The 21971-nt window shown below is 38.5% G+C and overlaps 1 protein-coding gene across 1 annotated transcript in view; it reads right to left on the bottom strand.

Annotated features, from left to right (window-relative positions):
• SLC39A6 (solute carrier family 39 member 6) overlaps nucleotides 1-21193 on the bottom strand; it is a 38741-nt gene extending 17548 nt beyond the window's left edge. Inside the window, exons 1-7 of the mRNA XM_027868785.1 lie at nucleotides 21113-21193; nucleotides 16971-17648; nucleotides 14642-14825; nucleotides 12236-12405; nucleotides 6524-6742; nucleotides 5005-5110; nucleotides 159-244 (exon numbers count right to left, since the gene is read on the bottom strand). Coding sequence (XP_027724586.1) covers nucleotides 159-244; nucleotides 5005-5110; nucleotides 6524-6742; nucleotides 12236-12405; nucleotides 14642-14825; nucleotides 16971-17639 — 1434 coding nt within the window. The 5' untranslated portion in view covers nucleotides 17640-17648; nucleotides 21113-21193. The remainder of the gene's footprint in view (nucleotides 1-158; nucleotides 245-5004; nucleotides 5111-6523; nucleotides 6743-12235; nucleotides 12406-14641; nucleotides 14826-16970; nucleotides 17649-21112) is intronic.
• Between the last annotated feature and the right edge of the window lie 778 nt (nucleotides 21194-21971).

The raw sequence follows: 21971 nt of genomic DNA on the forward strand, positions 1-21971 counted from the left end.
TGTGCTAGGCACTGTGGGAGATCTTAGGGATACAAGGACAAAGAATAAAATAGTCCTTATTCACAAATTTACCTTCTAAAGGGAATGACAACAAGGACTATAAAAATATATATAGCATAAAATTAGTTAGTACAGACATATAAAAAACAGTTCAATACAAGTTTGGTAGGTGGGATTCTAATATTTGGAGGCAGTGTCAAGAAAGGCTTCAGTTCAGGTGGAATGATACCTGAGCTGCATGCATCTTAAACAAAAAGAAAGGCTCCAGGGGGCAGAGGCAAGCAGGAAGGAGTGTATTCCAGGCATGAAAAGAGAGAGAATTTCATGTGAGGAACAGAGATGATGCTACATAATCTCAACTGGGGCCTCACTGCAGCAAAGCAATCTTTTTAAGCCTCTCTAACTCATTCCTCTACTCACCACAGTGGCTCAACCAAACGTTTTCTGTCATCCCTCCTCAAACTTCCCAGAGCTCTCCTTTCTTGCAGCCTCTCAGCTGAAAACCCTGTATCACATTTTACTGAAAAAAACTGTGGTCACTGACATCATTCTCTTTTCCCCTCCTCCTCAATTCATATCTTCCAGATGTCTTCTGCCACCATCCTGCCTTCACCTCTATTTCATATGAAGAGGAGGGCCTTCTTACCAAGGCAAACCCCTCTACATGCACAACTGATCCATTCCATCCATCTTCTCCAGCAGATTGCCCCTTCTGTCACCCCTACTCTCTCACTTATCTTCATCTCTTCCTGTCTCTTGGCTGCTTCTCACTGCCTACAAATGTGCTCAAGTCTTCTCTAACCTCAAAAAACTTGACCCACTCAGCCCCCACTACTTATTGTCTTTTATCCCTTCTCCGTTTTCTGGCTAAACTCCTTGAAAAGATAATCATCAACGCTTTTACCTCCTTTCTTTTCACTCTCTTCTTAACTCTACATTCTACCTTCTAATCTCATCATTGTTCTTTACAAAGTTACTAAAGATCTCTTAATTGCCAAATCTAATGGCCTTTTTTAAAATCCTAATTTTTTTTTAAAAGGCAATTGGGGTTAAGTGACTTGCCCAGAGTCACAGCTAGTAAGTGTCAAGTGTTTGGTCTGAGGCTGGATTTGAACTCAGGTCCTCCTGACTTCAGGGCCAGTGCTCTATCCACTGCACCTAGCTGCCCACAAAATTCTCATTCTTTATGACCTCTTTTTATAGCCTTTGAAAAATTTTGATCATCCTTTTTTCTCTAGGTTTCTGTGACATCATGACCATCCTAGTTCTTCTCCTACTTATAAAACTGCTCCTTCTCCATTTTCTCTGCAGATTCTTAGTCCAGGCCATGCCTTCTAACATTGGGCTCTTTCCTAGACCCTCTACTTCCTTTAATCTCATCAGTTACCATGAATTCAATTACCATCTCTATGTTCATTTTCAGATATACTTATCTAGCCCTAACTTTTCTCTTATCTCCAATCACTGAATTTCCAGTCACCTACTAGATACCTCAAACTGGATGTCCCACAGATACCTTAAACTCTACATGTGCAAAACTGAACTCATTATCTTTCCCCTAAATGCCTTCCTCTTCCAAACTTCCTTATTAATGTTGGGATACCACTATCCTCCCAGGCACTCAGGCTTACAACCTAAGTGTCATCTTTGATTTCTCACTCTCCCTCAGCCCGCTATAATAAATATATTGCAAAAACCTGCCAATTCTACTTTTGTAACATCTCTCATGTACATTCCCATCTCTCCTCTGACACCGCAACTACCCTAATACAGGTCTTCATCATGTCAACCCTAGACTAATGCTATAGTTTGCTGATTCATGTTGGTCTTTTTAACTCAATTCTTTCCCCACTTTAGTCCATACTCCACTCAGCTATCAAATAAGTCTTCCTGAAATGCAGGTCTCTCCCTGTCAGTGCCCTCCATTCAAAAAATTCCAGTGGCTTTCTACCACTCCTAGGAAAAAATATAAAATACTCTAGCATTCAAAGCCCTTCACTTGCTTTCCAGTCTTCTTTTACTTTATTCTCTCCCCATGTACATTTCAATCCAGTAATGCTGGATCCTTGCTGCTCTTTAAACAAGACAACCCATCTTTCAACTCCAGGCATTTTCACTGGCTATTCCCTATGCCTAAGATGCTCTCTCTCCTCATTTCTGAATCCTGATTTTCCTGTCTTCTTTCAACTAAAATCCAACCTTCTGCAAGAAGACTTTTCCAATCTCCCTTAATTCAAGTTAGTACATTCCCTCTGAAATTACCTCCCATTTACACTGACATTTCTACATAGTTGTTTACATGTTGTCTCCCCATTAGACTGTGAGGTCCTTGAGAACAGAGACTATCTTTAACATTTCTTCGTATCCTTAGGGCTTAGCACAGTGCTTGGTACATAGAAAGTGCTTAAATAAATGCTTATGGATTGACCATATTACAGAGTGTGAGAGGAGAAATGTTCAATAAGTCTAGAAAGATAGGTCAGGACCACGTTGTGAAGGGCCTTAAAAGCTAAACAGAAGTTTATATTTTATCCTAAAGGCAATAAATAGGAAGGCACTGAAGTTAGATAAGTAGGGGAGTCAGACCTGTTCTTCAGGAAAATTACTCTGACAGGAGAGTATAAGATGGACTAGGGAGGCGACAGACTTGATGCAGTGAGACTAATTAGGAAGCTGTTTTAATAACTTTGGTGAAAGGTAATGATGGCCTGAATTAGCATGGTAGCTATGTGAAAAGACAGAACAGTTCAGATGATAAGCTATATTGTGGAGGCAGAAATAACAAGACATGTAGTTGACTGGACATAGAGTGAATGAATGAGGAGTCCACCACTGAGATTATGATCCTGTAAGACTGAAGAGAATGATGGTACCTTCAATAGAAGTAGTGAAGTTAGGAGCAGAGGGTAAAGGTAGAAAAATGAATTTGATTTTGGACATGTTGATTTTAAGATGTTTCTAGGACTTCTAGTTTGAAAGACAGTTGGTAATGCAGGACTATACCTCAGGGGAGAGATTGCAGCTGGAGATAGAGGAGTCATACGCATATAGAAGAGAGCTATACCCACGGGAACAAATGAAGTCACCAAGAGAGCAAAGACAGAGAGAAGAGGGCCTATGATAGAAACATGGAAAACACTCACCATGAGGAGATATCATATGGATAATGAGTAAGAAAAGATGGAGAAGCAGTCAAACAGGTAGGGGGAAAACCAGAAGAGAGAAGTATCAGGAAAATCCAAATGGGAGAGTGGTCAACAGTGTCAAAGGGGACTCAAAAAAGACCATTATAGGCGGCACAGTGGATAGAGCACTGGCCCTGAATTCAGGAGGACCTGAGTTCAAATCTGGCCTCAGATACATAATACTTACTAGCTGTGTGACCCTGGGCAAGTCACTTAATCCCACTGCCTAGCCCCCCCCCCCCAAAAAAAAATTTTAAAAAAAGACCATTATATCTGGAAATTAAGTAATCAATGGTAACTTTGGAGACAGCAGTTTCATTTGAGTGATGCAGTCAGAAACCAGACCACAGAAAGCTAAGAGAGTGAGAGAAAAAGAGGTAGAGGCACTGATAATAGACAACTTTCTCAAAGAGTTTAATCTCAAAAGGGAGAAGAGATACCACAAAAGCTAGTGGGGATGGATGGATCAAGTGAGGGTTTTTAAAGGATGAAGGAGACATGGGAATATTTATATGCAGCCAGGAAGCAGCCACAGCTAAGGAATGAGAGGAGATGAAGTGGAGACATTGAGTATGGACAGCTTTTTCAAGGATCAAATAAGATCCTTCCAAAACTCTGCCAGTTAAAAGTGAGTTAGTGAGTGAGTGTGTGTGAGAAAAAAGTAGGAATTAGATGTTTAACATTTATTAGACTAATCCTATGAGCAGTTTGTTAAGCCCCTTTCCAAGTATTGAGTAAATATGGTAATTATTGCTCATTAATAAATACCAAACTCATAATGAAGGACATTTTTTTGCACCAGAAACTAAAAGTCAAAAGACAACTGTTTATAATTATCCAGTCTGATAAAATATTAGAAGTCTAAGGATACTGGATGTCAAAAACAAAAGACCAGGTAATGTCTATATATACCTCAATAAAGTGAAGCAGAAAGCAAAGAAGAGAAGGGAAAAAAGACTAAATAAACAACTACCATGAATTCTCTCCAAAAGAGCATACCATAATGATGAAGCAACAAAAGGCAGCAGGATATGCAAGAAAAGACAATGAATTTGGAATTCAAAGATATGGGTTTTAAATCCTAGCCACACTACTTAGAGCTGTGTGATTTTGTTTGGTTGTGGCTTTAAGAACAGTAGCAGCAGGACTTGAAGGCTAGCAAAGCCTTCCATATATAATGTCCTTGGATCCTCACAACAGACTGTTATAGGGCTTTTTTATTATGTTACTGGTTTAATCTCTCTGGACCTCAAATTCCTCATTTGCAAAACTGTAATAGGAAAGAAAAATTTCTTCAACTGAACAATTTCTGGATGAAGTTTTGATTTGGTTTAAAAAGTTCTTATTTGGGTTCATTACATTAGTTATTTCAGTGTTTGAGTGGGGTTCAAATTCCTGGTTATAATGGTATTTTTAAGGGAATACACTACAGGCAAATCCTATGTAGTAGAGCTATGGAAATAAAATTGTAAAATTTGACTGGCCCTGAAATAAATGACCTCCTAGCCAAGATCACCTGACTTTTCCAGTGGAACAAATGGGTTAGTGTAAGAAGGGTATAGCAAGGTCCCACAGGACCAGGGATGGCCAGCCTTGAATGTTCTGGCAAATTTCCCCTGAAAATAAAGACATTCTCACTTTCTATCACTTTCAGAGAGTATACAACAATTTATCAGCTGTTCTTTAGGAAGTAGATAACATAGATAAGAAATAGATAATATGAAAATAAGATAAGGGAGTAGGTAAGAGCTAATGCTCTTCTGATCAAGAAAAAGGGATACAGCAGGATTCTTCCTCAGATTTGATTACCAGGACTTACGATCATCTGTGTCTAACTTCTCTTCATTTGTTGAAATCTGAGATTCATACTTGGACAACTGTTTCTTAATCTCCATCTCATCATCACTTTCAGGCTTTTTTTGAGTCTAAAGAATCAAGGGAAAGTAATCCTTTAACAGAATTTTCAAACATCTAAAAGTCAAACATTTAAGCAAATATATATAATGTAAGATAAAAGCCATATTAATAGAGTACTACCAAATTGTAAACTTTTGACTGCAGGCAAGCACATCTTTTGGGGTGGGGGAAAGGGCATTTTACATATACATACATATACATATGTTTATCAAGTATATTTCCTCCTCAATTTATGACTTTTGATTATATTAATTTCCTTAGCATTTGAAATAAACACACAAAGGTTATCCCATTCTTATACAGTTGTAAAAGTAGAATCATTAAGGATTAATGCAAGCTATGCTTCTCTCAGAGAAGTACAATGATTTATTAGACAGAAATTAGTTCCTTTGTCATCTCTTGTGATGAGGACAGAAAAAAACCTTTACTACCCCCAAAACCAATATTGACAGTTATATTCATCAGCCATTAAAAGTTAGAAAATGCCTTTTTTATAATAGTGCTTTGTTGTTGTTCAGTTGTTTTAGGTGTATCCAATTCTTTGTAATACCATTTGGAGTTTTCTTGGCAAAGACATTGGAATGGTTTGCCATTTCCTTCCCCAGCTCATTTTACCAATAAAGACTCTAAGACAAACAGGGTCGCATAGCTAGGATGTTTCTGAGGCCAGATCTGAACTCAGGAAGATAATTCTTTCTGACTTCAGGCCAGGTACTCTCTATCCACTGTGCCACCTAGCTGCCCATAATGAGCTACTTTGAAGTAAAGTATCTCCACAAGCTATTCTTCACTGGTTATCTAGCATATATCACTAACATAGGCCCATGTTCACAATAAGGCATTTAATACATATTTGTTGAATTAAGTCAAAAAGAGGGTGTTCTCCCAGCCCTATCTACCTATTTCCAACCTCAAAAGATTAGAGGTAGCTGCAGAAGGAGCATTTCCTGTCTGAACCACTAGGACTGAGAGGAAAGGTCTTTGAGCATGCATGACAGAAATAATGTAACTGAAAAGGTACTGTCAATAGAACATGAGAACTACCTGGGTAACTATATACCATCTCTGGCAGAAGATTGAATGAGTGCCACACAAATTTTTGCCAAAAAAGATCAACTATAAGGCAACATTTTCAAAGCAATGTTCACCACTGTCATCAAATGATATTTACTGGGTAGCTACTGCATTTCTGGGTCTAGGAGTCCTGTTAATGCCATAACATAAGCCTAGTCATCTACCTTGGTCCTTTTCCATCTCGTGTAGTGTTGGACACTTTAGGGAAGAAAAATCTAGAAGTACTAAGACCTACAAATACTCGCTTAAGTAGCAGGACTAGAGGCTACTAATTCCCCAAATCTAAGATCTCAGACATACCATCTATCAGCATGAAGTATATTAAGTATTACATATTAATATTTTACCTTTTTCTTCTTGTCCTTAAATTGTTTGATTAATGTGATTAAATGTTCAGCAAGAAACATGAAATACAGGCCTCCTAGAGCTGTAAGGCCTTTCCAAGTGGAGTCAAAATAAGTGCTTTCTTCTATATTTTGAGAAGACAGATGACTGAACAGTGGTCCTCTGCTTGCTTGAAGGGGTTGGTCCTCATGACTATGACTGTGGTGGTGACTTGCATGAGACTATGAACAAACAGTATGTTTCACAACTGTTAGATTCAATTTACTAACATACAAATGATTACAAATGACTTGCCAATGAAATAAGAAACAACATTAAGAATCCTTTCACATTGAGAATACTAATATGATAATAAAGTGAAGTAGAACCTAGGAGTATCAAACCAATTGCACCAAAGGCTGTGTGTGTTTATACTTTGGTGAAATTAGTCTGATACATATACATACATATGTACATATGTATATACACACACATATGTGGGGAAAGAGAACTCGTGCTTATATGTATGTCAATAAAAACACACTCACTGCACTTACACGTACGTCAACAAAAACACACTCATCCAGATATAGCTCTCTTCAATGACTTTAATTATATGGACTAGTACTTAACTGAAAAAATTTTTTAAATTTTAGCCCCTGAGCAAATGACAATAAATAATAGACCCCAGTGAAACTGGTTTATGTTGATATTACTTGCTATCTTATAGGTCAGTAGGAAATATGTGTAAATGAATGAAGACTAGCTGATTTAGGATTTGGAGGCAGGTTGTGAAGCAGGTTGTTGTAAATGAATATAAAAAGCTCTTCTTTGCAGGGTACTTATAAGTATACGTTTTCCCTCTTTAGATTATAAGCTTCTTGAAAGCAGGGATCTCTGTCTCATCTTTGTAACCTCAGCAATTAGCATACAGTACCTTGTATAGTACAGGCACTTAAACATTTGAATTAGAAAGTGTCTTCATGTGGTATCTTTCAGCAGTCTCACATTTACCTGGTTCAGGGTCCAAATTAATGCATGGATGCACGAAGATTTTTAGAAGTTCTATCATCTCCTATATTTTGAAAATACATTTCAGAATCATAGACTAGCCTGAGGACAGCATATTATTCAATTTTGGAATTTACTTTATGTAAGGCAAGGTTAGTATCTGGTCATCTGTACTATCTTTCTGCTTGCAATAGTGCCTCAGTGATAACATATAGACTGAGACATTATTCAGGAATCTGAAATGTTACAAGTTACAGAGAAGATAATCTGCACAAGGAGAAGGAGTTTCTTCATCCCAAAGTTCCTTATACCAATATAATCAAAGGTCCAGTCCCTACCACATGAGGGATCTGATGAGAAAATTAAGCCATAAGAAAGGCACCAATCCTGTAAGACCTTTATATTACTAAAATATTTTAGATTCAATTGTTAATGTTGTTTGCACCTGAAATTATTAAGCTGTATGTCCTGACATCATTTCTATACATGTATTATCTTCTAATGATGAAAGATTCTTAAATAAGCCCCCCAATTTTTTTTAGGAATCTTCCTGGACCAGATAAAGGTCTTTTATAGCTCTAAAAAAACCTATCATATCACTCCTTTACACTCCATAAAAGTATATATAACAGTAAAGAGAGAACTGAAATTGACATGCCTGTGGTCATTCAGTCAACAAATGCCTGGTATATGTCAAGCACTGTGCTAGGTGCTGGAGATACAGAAAGAAAACAAAACCAGTACATGCCCAAGGAGCATTTTTTTTCCCCTTTTTAAAGTATATTAGTATCTTGTTTTTATGTTACCAACATCTCTCAATATATCCCTCTTCCTTTCCACTCTCTAAGGGCTTTCCATCATAACAGAGAATGAAAAATAAGGGAAAAACAGCTCAGCTACATCTCCCAAGATATCAACCAAGTCTAACATTGTATGCAGGATTCCACACCTACAATGCCCTTGCTTCTGCAAAAGGTATATATTCTCATCCTTCTTCTGTGGGGTCATTATAATTTATCAGCATTCAGTTTTGATTGTTTTACTGTTAATGCTCTGGCTTGCCAGCAGGTCAGGAATTTTAAGCTTTCTGAGGTTACGAGGCCCTGAGCAGCATGGACCCTGAATATAGAGGTAGATCTATGTAGATGCGTTGCAACTGTGTACAGTGGTTATGCATATAAGAAAACAGTTTTTGAAATGAACATATGTGAGAAGAGGTGTCAGATTTGCTGACTTGGCCAGAATCAGATGAAAATATAATTGGTAAATGTTTAACAAAATACATAATACAACAATGTTAATTTGTGATTTTCTAAGTCAATATGTATCCCACAGGGATGTTTTTTCAGTTTGACACCAGTGATAGATTTTCCATTCTGTTGAGAATTTAGTGATAATGGCAAGCTCTAAATAAATTTGTGAACATAGTCAATGTGGGAACTTATTCTGTTTCACTGTGAGTATTATAAGGTTTTGTTCTCTTTTTCTTTTCAATAGGGGTGGGGTGGAAGGTAGCAATAGGGTCACCAAAAAAGAAAATAAGAGGACCATTGAAGGATTTTTAAAATGCACAGAACAGAACAGAAGGAAAACCAGAAAGAAACGAGAGAAGCAGAATAGCTGTGAAAATTACAAGTTGACTTTACTACATACTTAAAAGGAAAAGTAAGTTAAGCGTAACAGCTTCATATTTAATCCTCTTATTCTGTGCTATATTGTATACAGAAATGCTCACTTCATTTGACACTTGAGAAGTTCAGAGTAAAAAAACTTAAAAAAAGACAATGGCAATTTCTGGGGTCTAAGTGGCATACACATTAAGAATCATTCTTTTAGACGCTAAAGATGCTCTAACAAGCAGCAGAATCACCACAACTTTTCAAAACAGAGTTCTATTCTTGCTGTATGAGAAGGACTAGACCTTGGGGCACCTGGAGCATGCAGTGGCAACTTCCCATTATTTGTCAGACATTAAAGACTTTACAGCCAGTGAGAGACTTATGAAATTTTGAAATAGTGATACGTTCCTCTGAGAATGACTTAGTAAGTAAAAAAGAAAATGTAAAAGGCTAATTTACTTTATTAAAATTTGCTAAAGAACTCACCTTTTCCACTGATTGTAACCTCACTAAATGTACACACAAAGCTAACAACCACTTATGCAAAAAGTTCTAAAAAGTAAATAATCTAAAAACTGAAAAGAAAAACAAAACCTTTTACCAAGCACTGGACAGGTGGGCAGGAAAGAAGACTGCTCCAGGAGCTTTCCTGGAAATGAGGAGTATGACAGGGAGGGAAGAGCTACAAAACTTTGGGGTTTAAGTCACAATTTATCTAAATATAATTCGAATGATCTATTCACTGCATGCCAATTTTGCCTAACATATTTTTTAAAAAAATTTTTATTTTTAGGCAATTAGGGTTAAGTGACTTGCCCAGGTCACACAGCTAGTAAGTGTCAAGAGTGGTCTGAAGTCAAATTTGAACTCAAGTCCTCCTGACTCCAGGGCCGGTGCTCTATCCACTGTGCCATCTAGCTGCCCCTCAGACACATTTTCTTAAAATTTACATTTCAAATAATATTTACATAAGTAGTAAACCCTCTTAAACATTTGCTGCTTTCTTCCCTTACAAAACACTACTTTACCCACTGTATACACTTATTGAAGCACAGGAAGGGGAACAGAAAGAGCAGAGGCTTTGCAGTTAGCAGATCTGAGTCTGCCACCTCTTCCCCAACTTATTTTTCATATGATCCTTACAAGTCACTTAACTTCACTGAGCCTCAGCTTCTTGTTCTGCAAAATGAGGATGAAAATGTTTGTCCTGACTGTTATGCAAAGCAGTTATAAGCAAGGTAATCTGTAAAATGCAAGGTTTTGCTTATGAACTGTTACATAACAACCACTACCAACAAGCAAATTAGTAAATAATAACTATCTGATGCTTGTTTTTCTTGTTAGTACGGTATCATCCAACTAGACAGTAAAGAAGAAAATTATGATGGATACTGAACTCCAGTGCATTTTTTATTTTTCAAAACAGTCACATTACAAATAATGAAGGATCACAAAATACTAAAACATATCAAGAGCAGAGAGTCTTAACAAGGTGGATGGTGGATTGTGGCTTGAACCCAAATGTAAATATTTGCAAATACGAGAAGTACCCATATAAAATTATGGGTTCTGCAAGACCTACTTCTCTGGGTTTTCTTTTATGAGTAAAAATAGAAAGGATAATAGTGTCTCCCTGGCCAAGTTCTAGCAAAAAAGATGTAAGATAATTGGAAAACCTTTGTTGCTATTAACTAGCTATATGATCTAATGCAAGTCATGTCACTTTTGTGCCTCAGTTTCCTTACGTGCCAAAATTGAAATAATACAAGCCTTTCTTGCTTCCAGGGTGTTTTAAATTTTAGATAAACATGAGAAATCCCTGCACATTACATACATCTAAGACATTATCACATCATAGAAAACAATTATTTGTTCCAAAAACAACTTCAGTCACTTACTTAATAACCAGTAGCGCTTAACACTAAAAGGGAAGAAAAACTGTTCCCAATGCAGACCTCTTTCAAGTGGCTATGCTTGCACTAATATCAAAGCTTAAAACTACAAAAGTAATTAAACTTAATTCCTCCTGCAATGATAATTTTGATATCCCTATTCATTTAATCAACATTTATTCAACTCACTGTGATTTGAGGGGTATCAGTGATTGTATGAGTGAATTAAGCAGAATAGAATTACGCAAGATAATTATGGTTAGCTAATGTTGTTAGGATAAGAGTTATGACTGATTAATCTACCACGTATTGAGGATTACCTTAACTGTATCTGATTTATCAGATAGATTCATACTGTTAGTTAAGAATGCAATAAGAATATAATTACTGCACTAACCATCCTTCCTGCCCCTCCAAGTATTGGGCTTGTAATAAAAATCATTTGCCTCTTCACCTTGATGAATCATTACCATCTGCTTCCTTGTAACCTTGTGCTTTAAAACCACAACTTCCTTGGTTCCTAAGAAACAGCTGGTCAAACACTATTGATAGCACAATGGAAAATCCCTGATAAGCTGACAAAAGGAAAGGCCACCCTGGCTGAGGTGGCCCAACACAGCTAATGACTGGTGAAAGGCCTGCTGACAAAGCAGTTATATCCGATGGATTGCCCTTAGCCAATCATGAGAGCTTTTAGGCTTCTGATGATTAACCAATCATAGGAGTTTCCACACTTCTGAAGAACCCTCCTAAGCGCTAGGGGACTTCCCAGAGACTCTCCTAAAGTCTATAAAATCTCTCAGCCTCTGGGCTTCATGATCCTAGGCCAAGAGGAAGGTCTTGAATTGGATGGCTCTAGGCCACCAGTCTCCCTAATAAATCGATTACAGTTCACATCCCTGCCTTAGTAGTTGCTGATTGGAATTTTGTGGCCCACATTCCTCTATCAATCTCCTTTTAATATTTTTTTAAAATTCAAAATGTTAGTTTATCCTTAGTAAGGGAAAAAGCACGAAAACTTGTGTATACAAGTTAGTAATGTCCGGTGTATCTCAAAATTACATTATATCATCAAAAATCAAACTTCTAGCATGTCTGTGACTGGATGCAAACAATTTTAGTAAATAAACACTGAAAGATAACCTCTGAACAACTAATAATCACTGTCAATACAGAATAATAAAATATATTAAAATGGGTTGATACTACTTACATGTGGGAGAAGATGCAAAAAGGCATCACCACTTAATGTCCCAACAGCTAAAGCCACAAGAAAACTTAGAAGAAACTTGAAAAACACACGATTCATCAGGGGTACTAAGATGACACCAAGCAAAGAAAGGAAACTGATGATGGAAATAGCTATGAATCCACCAATCCAAGCTGTTAAAACAAAACACACACAAAAGGTAATCATGCAGTTAATGTTCAAGTTACTTACTTTTTTTCTTGACTTTCACAACTAAGGTCAAAGGACAGCTGCTACAGGGCAAAACACATCAAAGTACGGGACCCAGAGTTAGGAAGACCTAAGTTCAAATCCAGTCTCAGACTATTACTGGCTATGTGTCCCTGGGCTAATCACAACCTCCATCTCAGTCTCCTCATCTGTGAAATGGAGAAAATAACAGCATCTACCTTCCAGGGTTATTGTGAAGATAAAATGAGATCATATTTGTGCAGTGCTTTTCAAACTTTAAAGCCTTATATAAATGTTAGCTATTAGAACCACTAAAGCTGAGGTGAAATGACAAATCTGTTGAAAAATATTTTCACATTCATATTCTGAACCAGAGAGTTCTTAAATAAAAGTTTACATTGTTAAGACCAGCCCTGGGCTGGAAAGAAATCATTATGCTTTCCAGGATGAATGTTCTTGCTCTTTTGACAAGAGTTCTTTGAACTTCAGTATTTCAATTCACCAATCATTTAATTAAGCACCTGGCAAATCACTTAATTGCCATAATTTCCTCATCTGTAAAATAGGGATAATACTTGCACAACTGGGTTCAGAAGGTCATTGCAGGGCAAACACTCAGTAATCATTAAAATATTATGAAATGCCAGTAGCTATTAATATGACTTTTAAGAATTATATATACACATAATAGCTGCATTCACAATCAACAGGAAGACTTAAGAACTCTAAACAACATGATGACCAACCATAATTATAGTGGATCCATCAATAAAACATGCTTCCCCACTTCTTGACAGAGAAGTGATGATCTCAGGACGCAGACTGAGATAAATATTTTGGATACGGCCAATTTGGAAATTTGCTTTGCTTGACTATGCATGTTTCTTTTTTCTTTTTCGATGGAGGGGAGAGGAAGGGGAAGGGAAAGTGGAAAGAAGAGAAGGTAAATTTTTGTTAACTGAAAAAATAAATAAAATAAATAAATAAAAAATAAATTTTTTTAGAATGGGAAATTTTCACAATTAGGTGATAAGGAGCAAAGGACACACCACACAAACACAGAATTTGAGAAAGGAAGGTGCTTCAAGGCCATCTATTCTAACCTATACATGAAAAGAATCCCCACTATACACATACCTAACAATGACTGTTTAGCCTCTGCTTTAAGAACTCCAAGGTGGAGGAGGAAACCCCAAACCCCACTTTTTGGATTGTTGTTGTTCAGTCCTGTCTGACTCTCTGTGACACCATTTTGGGTTTTCTTGCAGAAGATACTGGAGTGGTTTGCCATTTCCTTCTTCAGCTCATTTTACAGATGAGGAAACTGAGGCAAACAGGGTTAAATGACTTGCCTAGGGTCACATAGTTAGTAAATGTTGGAGGCCACATTTGAACTCAGGAAGATGAGTCTTCCTGACTTCAGGCCCAGGACTCTATCCACTGTGCCACCTAGCTGCCTGGTGATGGAATATTACCGTGCTATAAAAAATGACAAAGGACAATAATAGTTTCAGAAAAACTTGGGAAGACTTATATAAACTGATGCAAAATAAAGTGAGCAGAGCTCACAATACACAGTAACAGCAATATTGAAACAATGATTAAATGTGTCAGCTACTCTGAACATACAATAATTCAAGATGATCCCAAAAGATCCATGATGCAAAATGCTAATCATCTCCAGAGAGAGATCTGATGGACTCTGAGTGCAGGTTGCAGTATATTTTTTTTCCCCAACTCTTATGTTTCCTGCTTTTTATTGTTGGTTTTGTTGTAGGTTTGCAACATGGCTAATATGGAAATGTTTTACATGACTTCACATGTATAACTGATATCATATTGCTTGTATCCATCTAATTCTGGTCCAGTTTTCTTATTTTACAGGTCAGGAAACTGAGGAAGAAGGAAATGGGGTGACTTGTACTATGTCATAGTGATAGGAAGCATTAAATTCAGGAAATCCAAGTCTTGTGATTCCAAAACCAGTACTCTTTCCATTGGATAATACTGTCCCCTAAATGAATTTTCTTTAAAAAAAAAAAAGTCTTCTGAATTTTAAATTTTATATTATAAAAATATCCAGCCTATTTTTTTAATTTGCTAATTTTTCATAGAATACATTTTCTACCTCTTCCCTCTTTCCTATTATACTACCCCCAGAGTTAAACAAAGCTGCTGAAGAGCATAATTCCACCTTACCTATTTGTAAAGAATAGGTCTTGGGAGGGATTTCAGTCTTCTTTTCACTGGTTACATGAACTATACAGGATTTGCCATCAATCTGATTGATAATAGCTGGGCAAAGATAATTAAATTCTGTTGCATTCAGCAATACTTGTATGCCCATTCCATGAGACTGGAGAAGTTTTGATGCATTGAAACACTAATGAAAACAAAACATTTCAAATTACAAAAGGCATTACCATAGTATGGAACCTGGAAAAAAAAAACAAACCATAAGCTTTCTGTTATATGAGAACCCTACCTTCCTGCTAAAACATTATATGGAAAATTGTTTAAATTCAAGTGACTCTAAATTAATTTTCTTTTGAGAATTTAGGCACACACCCTGAAATGAAGTACAGACACTGGGAAGTACTTATGGCTAAACAGGCCACCGGTGACACTCTAATGAGATGTCGTGACACTCACTTTATGGAATCAGCTTCTGCCTGTTTCTTGTGAAGCATCTGAAATTCACAGGCAAACAGTTCTAACCTAGTTTATGGCAGATGTGTCAAAAAAGTTGCCCACAATAGAGCCAGATTAAAATGGAATTGGGAAATATTTAACAAAATAAAAATACAACAAATATAATGTTCACATGCGATTTTCTAAGTCAACATGCTTCCCAAAGAGATCCTTAGGTATGATTTAGTGGCCCCTATATTTATTTGAGTTTGATCCCACTGCTCTATAACATACATCATCTGGAAAAAAAGCTTGAGTGAATAGGCAGCTGGATGAACTGGCATATGCAAGGCTGAGTCAACTTTTCCATAGGCTGGGAGTCAAGCAACTACAGTAGTAGTCCCTGTTGTCACTAATGTGTGGTTTTAGACAAGCCTCTTCTCCCCCTTGAATTTGAACAGTTTCCTCATCTGTAAAATGAGTTCAATGGACTGGATGATCTTAAAAGTCATTTCCTGCTTTAAAGTCTAAGATTCTACCTAATTTATTTATGATTTACATCCTACTTACTTGTAAACCTGAATTAACTTCTGAGTCACCTACTATCAAAAAATTTTCTATTTACAGATAGTGAGAAGCTGCCTTAAGAAATCTGTTTTATTAGGGGCAGCTAGGTGGTGTAGTGGATAGAGCACTGGCCTTGGGAGTCAGGAGGATCTGAGTTCAAATCCAGTCTCAGACCAGACACTTGACACTAGCTTTGTGACCCTGGGCAAGTCACTTAATCCTAATTGCCTTGCAAAAAAAAAAAAATCTATTGATTTATGATAAATGGTAATTCTAACAAGGGCTTAACAAACTGAAGTTATTCATCCTAATAAACATTTATCATACCATCTCTCCTGCAATAGCTTTAGTTTGACCCTGGAAATACTTAATTTAGCATCTGTCTCTCTTTGGTGAACAGAATTAATATTGGTCAAGCAGGCAGCATGGTGGCCTAATGGAGAGAATGTTGAATTGATCCTGCCTCAGATCAAGCTGCGTGACCCTAGGCAAGTCAGTTAATCTCTTTCAGGCTCAGTTTCTTCCTCTGTAAAATGAGGATAATAACAGCACCCACCTCACAGGGTGGTTGTGTGAACCAAATGAAACAATATAAGTAAAGCACTTTGCAAACTTAAAAGTGCCATGTAAATATTAGCTGTCAGAATAAAATCTTACAGATATCTTTCAGAAGAGGAAGCCAGTAATTTTTAAAAACATCTACCATAGAAAAAAAGTATCTACTTTAAATATTAGTTTATTTTCAGGAGAAGGTTCTCTCAAAAAAAATTAAACTATTGGCCTCAATGCTTTTCCAGGTAAACTACTTGATCATTCAAATTGTCTCAACTTTTATATAAGATCCTTTGAAACTCATCCTTTGTAAGCCAGGATACTTCAGAATAGCCTTTACCAGTAATTAATAATATAAGTTACTATACTGATATGAATTCAAATTATAATACTTTCATTTATTAAAATGTAGCTAATAATTAGCTCTTTAAAATTCTACAGATTTGAATTTTTGTTGACTATACTAGTTGAAAGCTACTTTTTGTTCAGGTAATTATAACACTTCACTTTCCAATATGTAGTAGTAATTTCTATATCTAAGGCTCTGTTTATCTGCTTGCCAAAAAGGCCATTAATTAAAAACCTTTCTCTGACTGAAGTAAAGACAACCTTATTTTGTTATAAATGAACTTAAGAGTTGTAGGAAGGGTCAAGCTAGGGCAAAACTGAGAAGTAACATTTTCAGTGCCTATCCTCATTTTCCCTTCTAATGCCAATGTGTATGGTGGCATACCACTCAGCATGTTTGGTTAAAAACAATAAACAAAATTAATCTTACCTCCTGGACGTTTTGGTTGGAATGCTTAGAATATATAGAGCTTCCTCCTCGGTCTGGTTCATTCACAACAGATTCATTTGCTTTTTCTTTTGCCAGCAAGCTCACACCATTACCTTCCATAGTACTGGGTGCCAAGGAACCGTTCAAATCTTTGGGTAGAAGCTGTTTGGTAGTCTTTAGGAAATGATTTCCTTCTATGGCAGTACTGTAAATAGCTGTGGTCATCTCACTAATACTGTCCTTGACCAAAATGCTTGGCTGGCTCTCAATATTTTCTGATTTGTGTAGTCCTTTAATCTGGCTATTCCTGGTATCTTTAATTGTACCACCAGATTCATGATCTGGACACGCGGTTTTCTTAGTATTTTTATTTGTGGTACCATGGTGATGATGGTGATGATCATGGTCATGATTTATATGGATTCTCTTAGTTTTATCAATGCCTATATTCTGAAGCAATTTTCTAAATCCTTCAACTGTCAAGGAATTATTCTCGCCGTATCGATGGAAAAGTTCCTGTAAGTGCTGCCGCTGAGTACCAATTGCCAAATCAACATTAATATGAGTTGCCCAATTGGGAACACTTTTTTCTGGTTCCATTCCATGATGGTTCCCTAACACTGACATGACTAATGTGAAGAGCAGAGCCACAGAAAATATCTTCTCCATTGTAGTTTCCTATAAGAAAGGGAGAAAAAAATACCATTACTCTTTGTCTTTGATAAGATAATAGGAGGGGGTTTCAAAAATCACGTGCTTGAAAAAGTATACAAACATATTTATTAAGCACCTGTTTAAGCCTTGGGGACACAAAGACAAATTAAATCATTCCTGAAGACTACATTCTACTTGGGAATAAAATATAAACACAGATAAGTAATCCTTCAATGGATATGTGATCTCCTTGAAGTTAAGTACTTCTTTCCATGGTGTAGACTGAAACCTTGCCTTCTCATCCTGTACCAAATCCTAGTCCACCACTACAGTAAGCGAGGAACCATTTTCATGATCTTTAAATATTATATCGGGACCAGTACAACATATAGCACAGTTAATTAACAAGCATGTATTGAACCTCTGTGTATCCAGTACTATTTGATGCTATGAGGAGTATAGAAGTCATATAGACATAGTTTATAATCTAGCTGGGGAAATTACCAAACATACTAAAGAACAGTTAAGAGCTAATCAGATTTAGTAGTATTAACTTATAGTTCAACAGAAGTTACGCTTCATAACCTGGGGTCCATTGAGAGATTTCAAGGGGTCTATGAACTTGGAAGGGGAAAAAAACGCCTTTACTTTTACTAACCTAAATCAAATTTAGCATTTCCCTTAATTATGAATGCAAACAATGAACATTATACTGGGAGGGGGTCCAGACAGTCAAATGGGCCCATTTCTCTCTCTCTCTCTCTGAGATATACAGAATAACGACAGGAATTGCAAGAAAAGCAACAGAAGAGAGGACTAAGATTTGCACAAGGAAAAGGAGGAAGGCATTCTTCCTTTATAGGGCAGAAAATTAAAAAAATATTAAAGCAACAAGAATGGATGGGTAGAGGGCAGATCTTGGAGAACATTAAAAGGCCTGAGAGAATTTTGCACTTGATTGGGCAACCGGACGCCCTTGAATAAGAGAAATGAGAAAAGCAAAAATTTTAGGATCATTAGTGTTGATGTAGCTTGTATGACTATTAAAATGCAAAGACTGGAGGTTAGAACATTTAGGAGAATATTTCAGTGGTTAAGTCCAGCTTGAGAAATGTCCTCCCTTTTCTAAAACGAAGAAACCAGACCACTGAAAAGATGACCAAAAAAAAAATATGCAAACACTTCTCTCTGAGCACAGTGAGGAATCCCTTCGTTTTCACTGTCTGTCCTACACACCTGGATGCTCTCCCTCTTCATCTCTAACTCCTTATTTCCTTGAAGACTCAGTTCAAATCCCACCTTCTGTAGGAGGCTGTTCCCAGTCTATCCCTTTTTACCATCTCTGAAGTGTCTTCCCTCTGAATCTGACTCCATATATATGTGTGTCTATATATATATATATATATATATTTTTTTTTTGCCTTTTATATACACCATCGTTTGCATGTTGTCCTTCCCATTAGAATGAGTTCCTTGAGGACAGGTACCTTTGGCTTTCTTTATATCTCCAGCTCTTTGGCAGTATATGGCACATAGCAGGTGCTTAATAAATGCTCATGGATCGACAGAATCTCTAAGAGGATTAGAGAAAGAGGACTGAAAAGAGCCTTGAAGAAAAGAGAGAAATAAGATAAAAGTAGAGAAGCAAAGAGAAAAAGGAAAAGGAAGATGGGGCAAAAGAAAATGAAAGAGGTTGAAAGGAAACTGGATAGCAATTTGTGCTGAACTAACTGAAAGAATGACCAACAAAAGATAAAACCATACAGTTTCAGCTTTTAGGCTTTCATTAAGCAAATACAATGCAGGCTGGGGACTGTCATATTTTTTCCTCTTCCCTTCCAGACCCAGGAAGGCAGCAACAGCCTAATTTCAGCCTTGCCCCCTCCACACAGTGCTGTGTAGTTCTAGGAAAACAACTCAACAACTTTCCCATTACCTTACATGACATCCTAGCAAAAACTTATTCTACACTAAAAAGAGCACTGCCTCTTCCCCCAAATGCTCCCAAAAAAAACACACCTTCTCTATTCACATTGGGGAGAAATATCTCCTCTCCTTCCACACTTTTCAAAAACTCTGGTTTTTCCATTTCCATTTCCAATTCCCTTGAAGCCTCCCCCCCTCCAATAAATCAACCCCTCCCAATTAGTTATGGAGAGCAACACCTCTCCTGTATTTAATAAAAATTAAATACTAACTCTTAGTGGCTAATGATCAAGTACTGCCTTTGATTCACACTAATTTTGTGACCAACGGTGTCGCTCAATTTAGTGTCCTAACTCTAAGTTACAGATCAGCTTCCTATCCACAAGGGAAGTAGTTTCCCACCAGGGGGTTCCAATTCCAAGTCCAGAATACTCCGAGATCACCCATGCCCCTCAATAAAGTGCAAGCCATCGAGCTAAGTTCTACAGATACAAACAAAAACAGTCCTAGAGCTCAAGCTGCTGACATTCTCCTGCGGTTGGGAGGAACAACAATCATTCAATAAGTAGTTTAATAAGTGCCTGCTACATGCCAGGCACTGTGCTATATCTAAGGATGCTAGTACAAAGAATGAAACAATACAACTTGCAAGGAGCTAGACACAGAGAAGTAATACTTCGATTGATTGTTTATCTCACTTCAGTTCTCCCTGCGATGATGCAACTTCTATTCTATAATCTATGAGAGATGAAGAAAATACACCCACTCATGTGAATGTATAAGTAAATAGTGTCAGAACTGTTATCTCACTGAAGTATTCCCTGTGATGGTGCAGCTTCTAGTCTACATTCTACGAGGAAAAAAATACAGAAAATAGTGTCAGTCTATGTTGCATATAGGTATAAAATTCGTTTAAGTATATACAAAATTATTTGAAACCTTCGCTGCCCTGGCTGCGTGGGCTCTGGTCTATTCCCTCACCTGTGAAACTAGGTTTAGAGGATGGATTCTTAACCTTTTTTGAAACCAACGGACCCCAAGTCATTAAATGCATAAAACTGGATTACAAAGGAAACCAATTAGACTGACACTGGGTTATCAAACCATTTAACAGCCCGCTCGAGGGCCTCGCGTAAAGTCACCCAAATGCAGACGAGCCCCCCAAGGCTCCTTCCAGCTTCCAGGCCACGAGCGGACACAACTGGAGCGGGTCAGCTTCCCGCACCCCTCCCAATTCCAGCTGTGTTCCGAGGGCGGGGCTGCTCCCAGGAGACAAAGCAGCGGCGGCGACGGAGCGAGGACCCCACGCGCACCGCCCCTCTCCCTGCCCCCACCCCGCACCCCCTCCCTCCATCGCCGGCCCGCAGCCTCCCCAAGCCTCGCCACCCAAGCGGGGGGCTCCGCGCCGGGGGCCGAGGCCGCCCGCTCTCGACGCCCACCCCGGCCGGTCAGAGGTGGGGGGAGAGGCGGCTCGCTTCTCGGCCCAACAAGGTAAGGCGCCCGAACCCCGGCCGGGACGCCCCCGAGGCCGCACATCCCGCCCCACGAGGACAGCTCCTCACCTGCGGCGTCCGGCCAGCCCCGAGGCCGGCCCCAAGCTGCCCGGACCGGGCTCGGCTCTGCGCATGCGCCTTGCGGCCGGCACGGTCTCATGCACGTCCTTTTCCGGGCTTTAGAAGCTGCTGAAAGGATGCTCTGCCCGAGCGCGGGCGACCTCGCTGGTTCAGGGAGGGGGCGGAGCCGCAGAAAATTGTCTCTTTAATGAGCTGGGATCGGTTTGCTTCTCCCCCTCCTTGCTACACCCACTCCGCCCCGAGGGTGTATGTGTGTGTGCTTGGGTTGCGAAAGGCAGGAAAATGAAAAAACCTCGGGAAGTGGTGATTTCGTTCCCAGGGGATCGAGGCTTGCGGCTCTCTGGTTTTCTTAATCTCATCTCCCTTCTGGCGTTCTTGGTCCAGCTCCTTAACTGGCAAATGTGGGCTGCGCCAGCTGACCTCACTGCCTCCACCCACGCCTGTTCTGATGCCCCTCGGGCTGGCTTCTGCACCCACCCGCTCGCTGGAAGCTTACCAGACACCGCAATGTCAAAAGAGTTATCCTTTCCGATTCCATCCCTGCATCTTGGAAACCCCTCCCTTTGCTTCTCTCCTACCTCTCTACGTGCTCTTCGGTGTCTTTCACTGGTTCCTCGGTTACCCTCTGCATGGAGGCAATCCTTCCAAAACTGTCTTTGTCTCTCCTCCCCTTCTCCCGGCAACACCAGGTCACGATAATACTTCATCTGCCTCCATTATGAAGATGGTTGCCCAAATCATAGCATTTAGGTTTGGATGCTTTACGGATGGTTTAGTTACAGGAAACAGGCCTGTGCAAGTTAAATGAGGCCCAAGATTGAATAGCTAGTTAGTGGAAGACCCAGGG

Source organism: Vombatus ursinus, unplaced genomic scaffold (assembly GCF_900497805.2).
Source record: "Vombatus ursinus unplaced genomic scaffold, bare-nosed wombat genome assembly UNPS02014791.1, whole genome shotgun sequence".
Lineage (NCBI taxonomy): Eukaryota > Metazoa > Chordata > Mammalia > Diprotodontia > Vombatidae > Vombatus > Vombatus ursinus.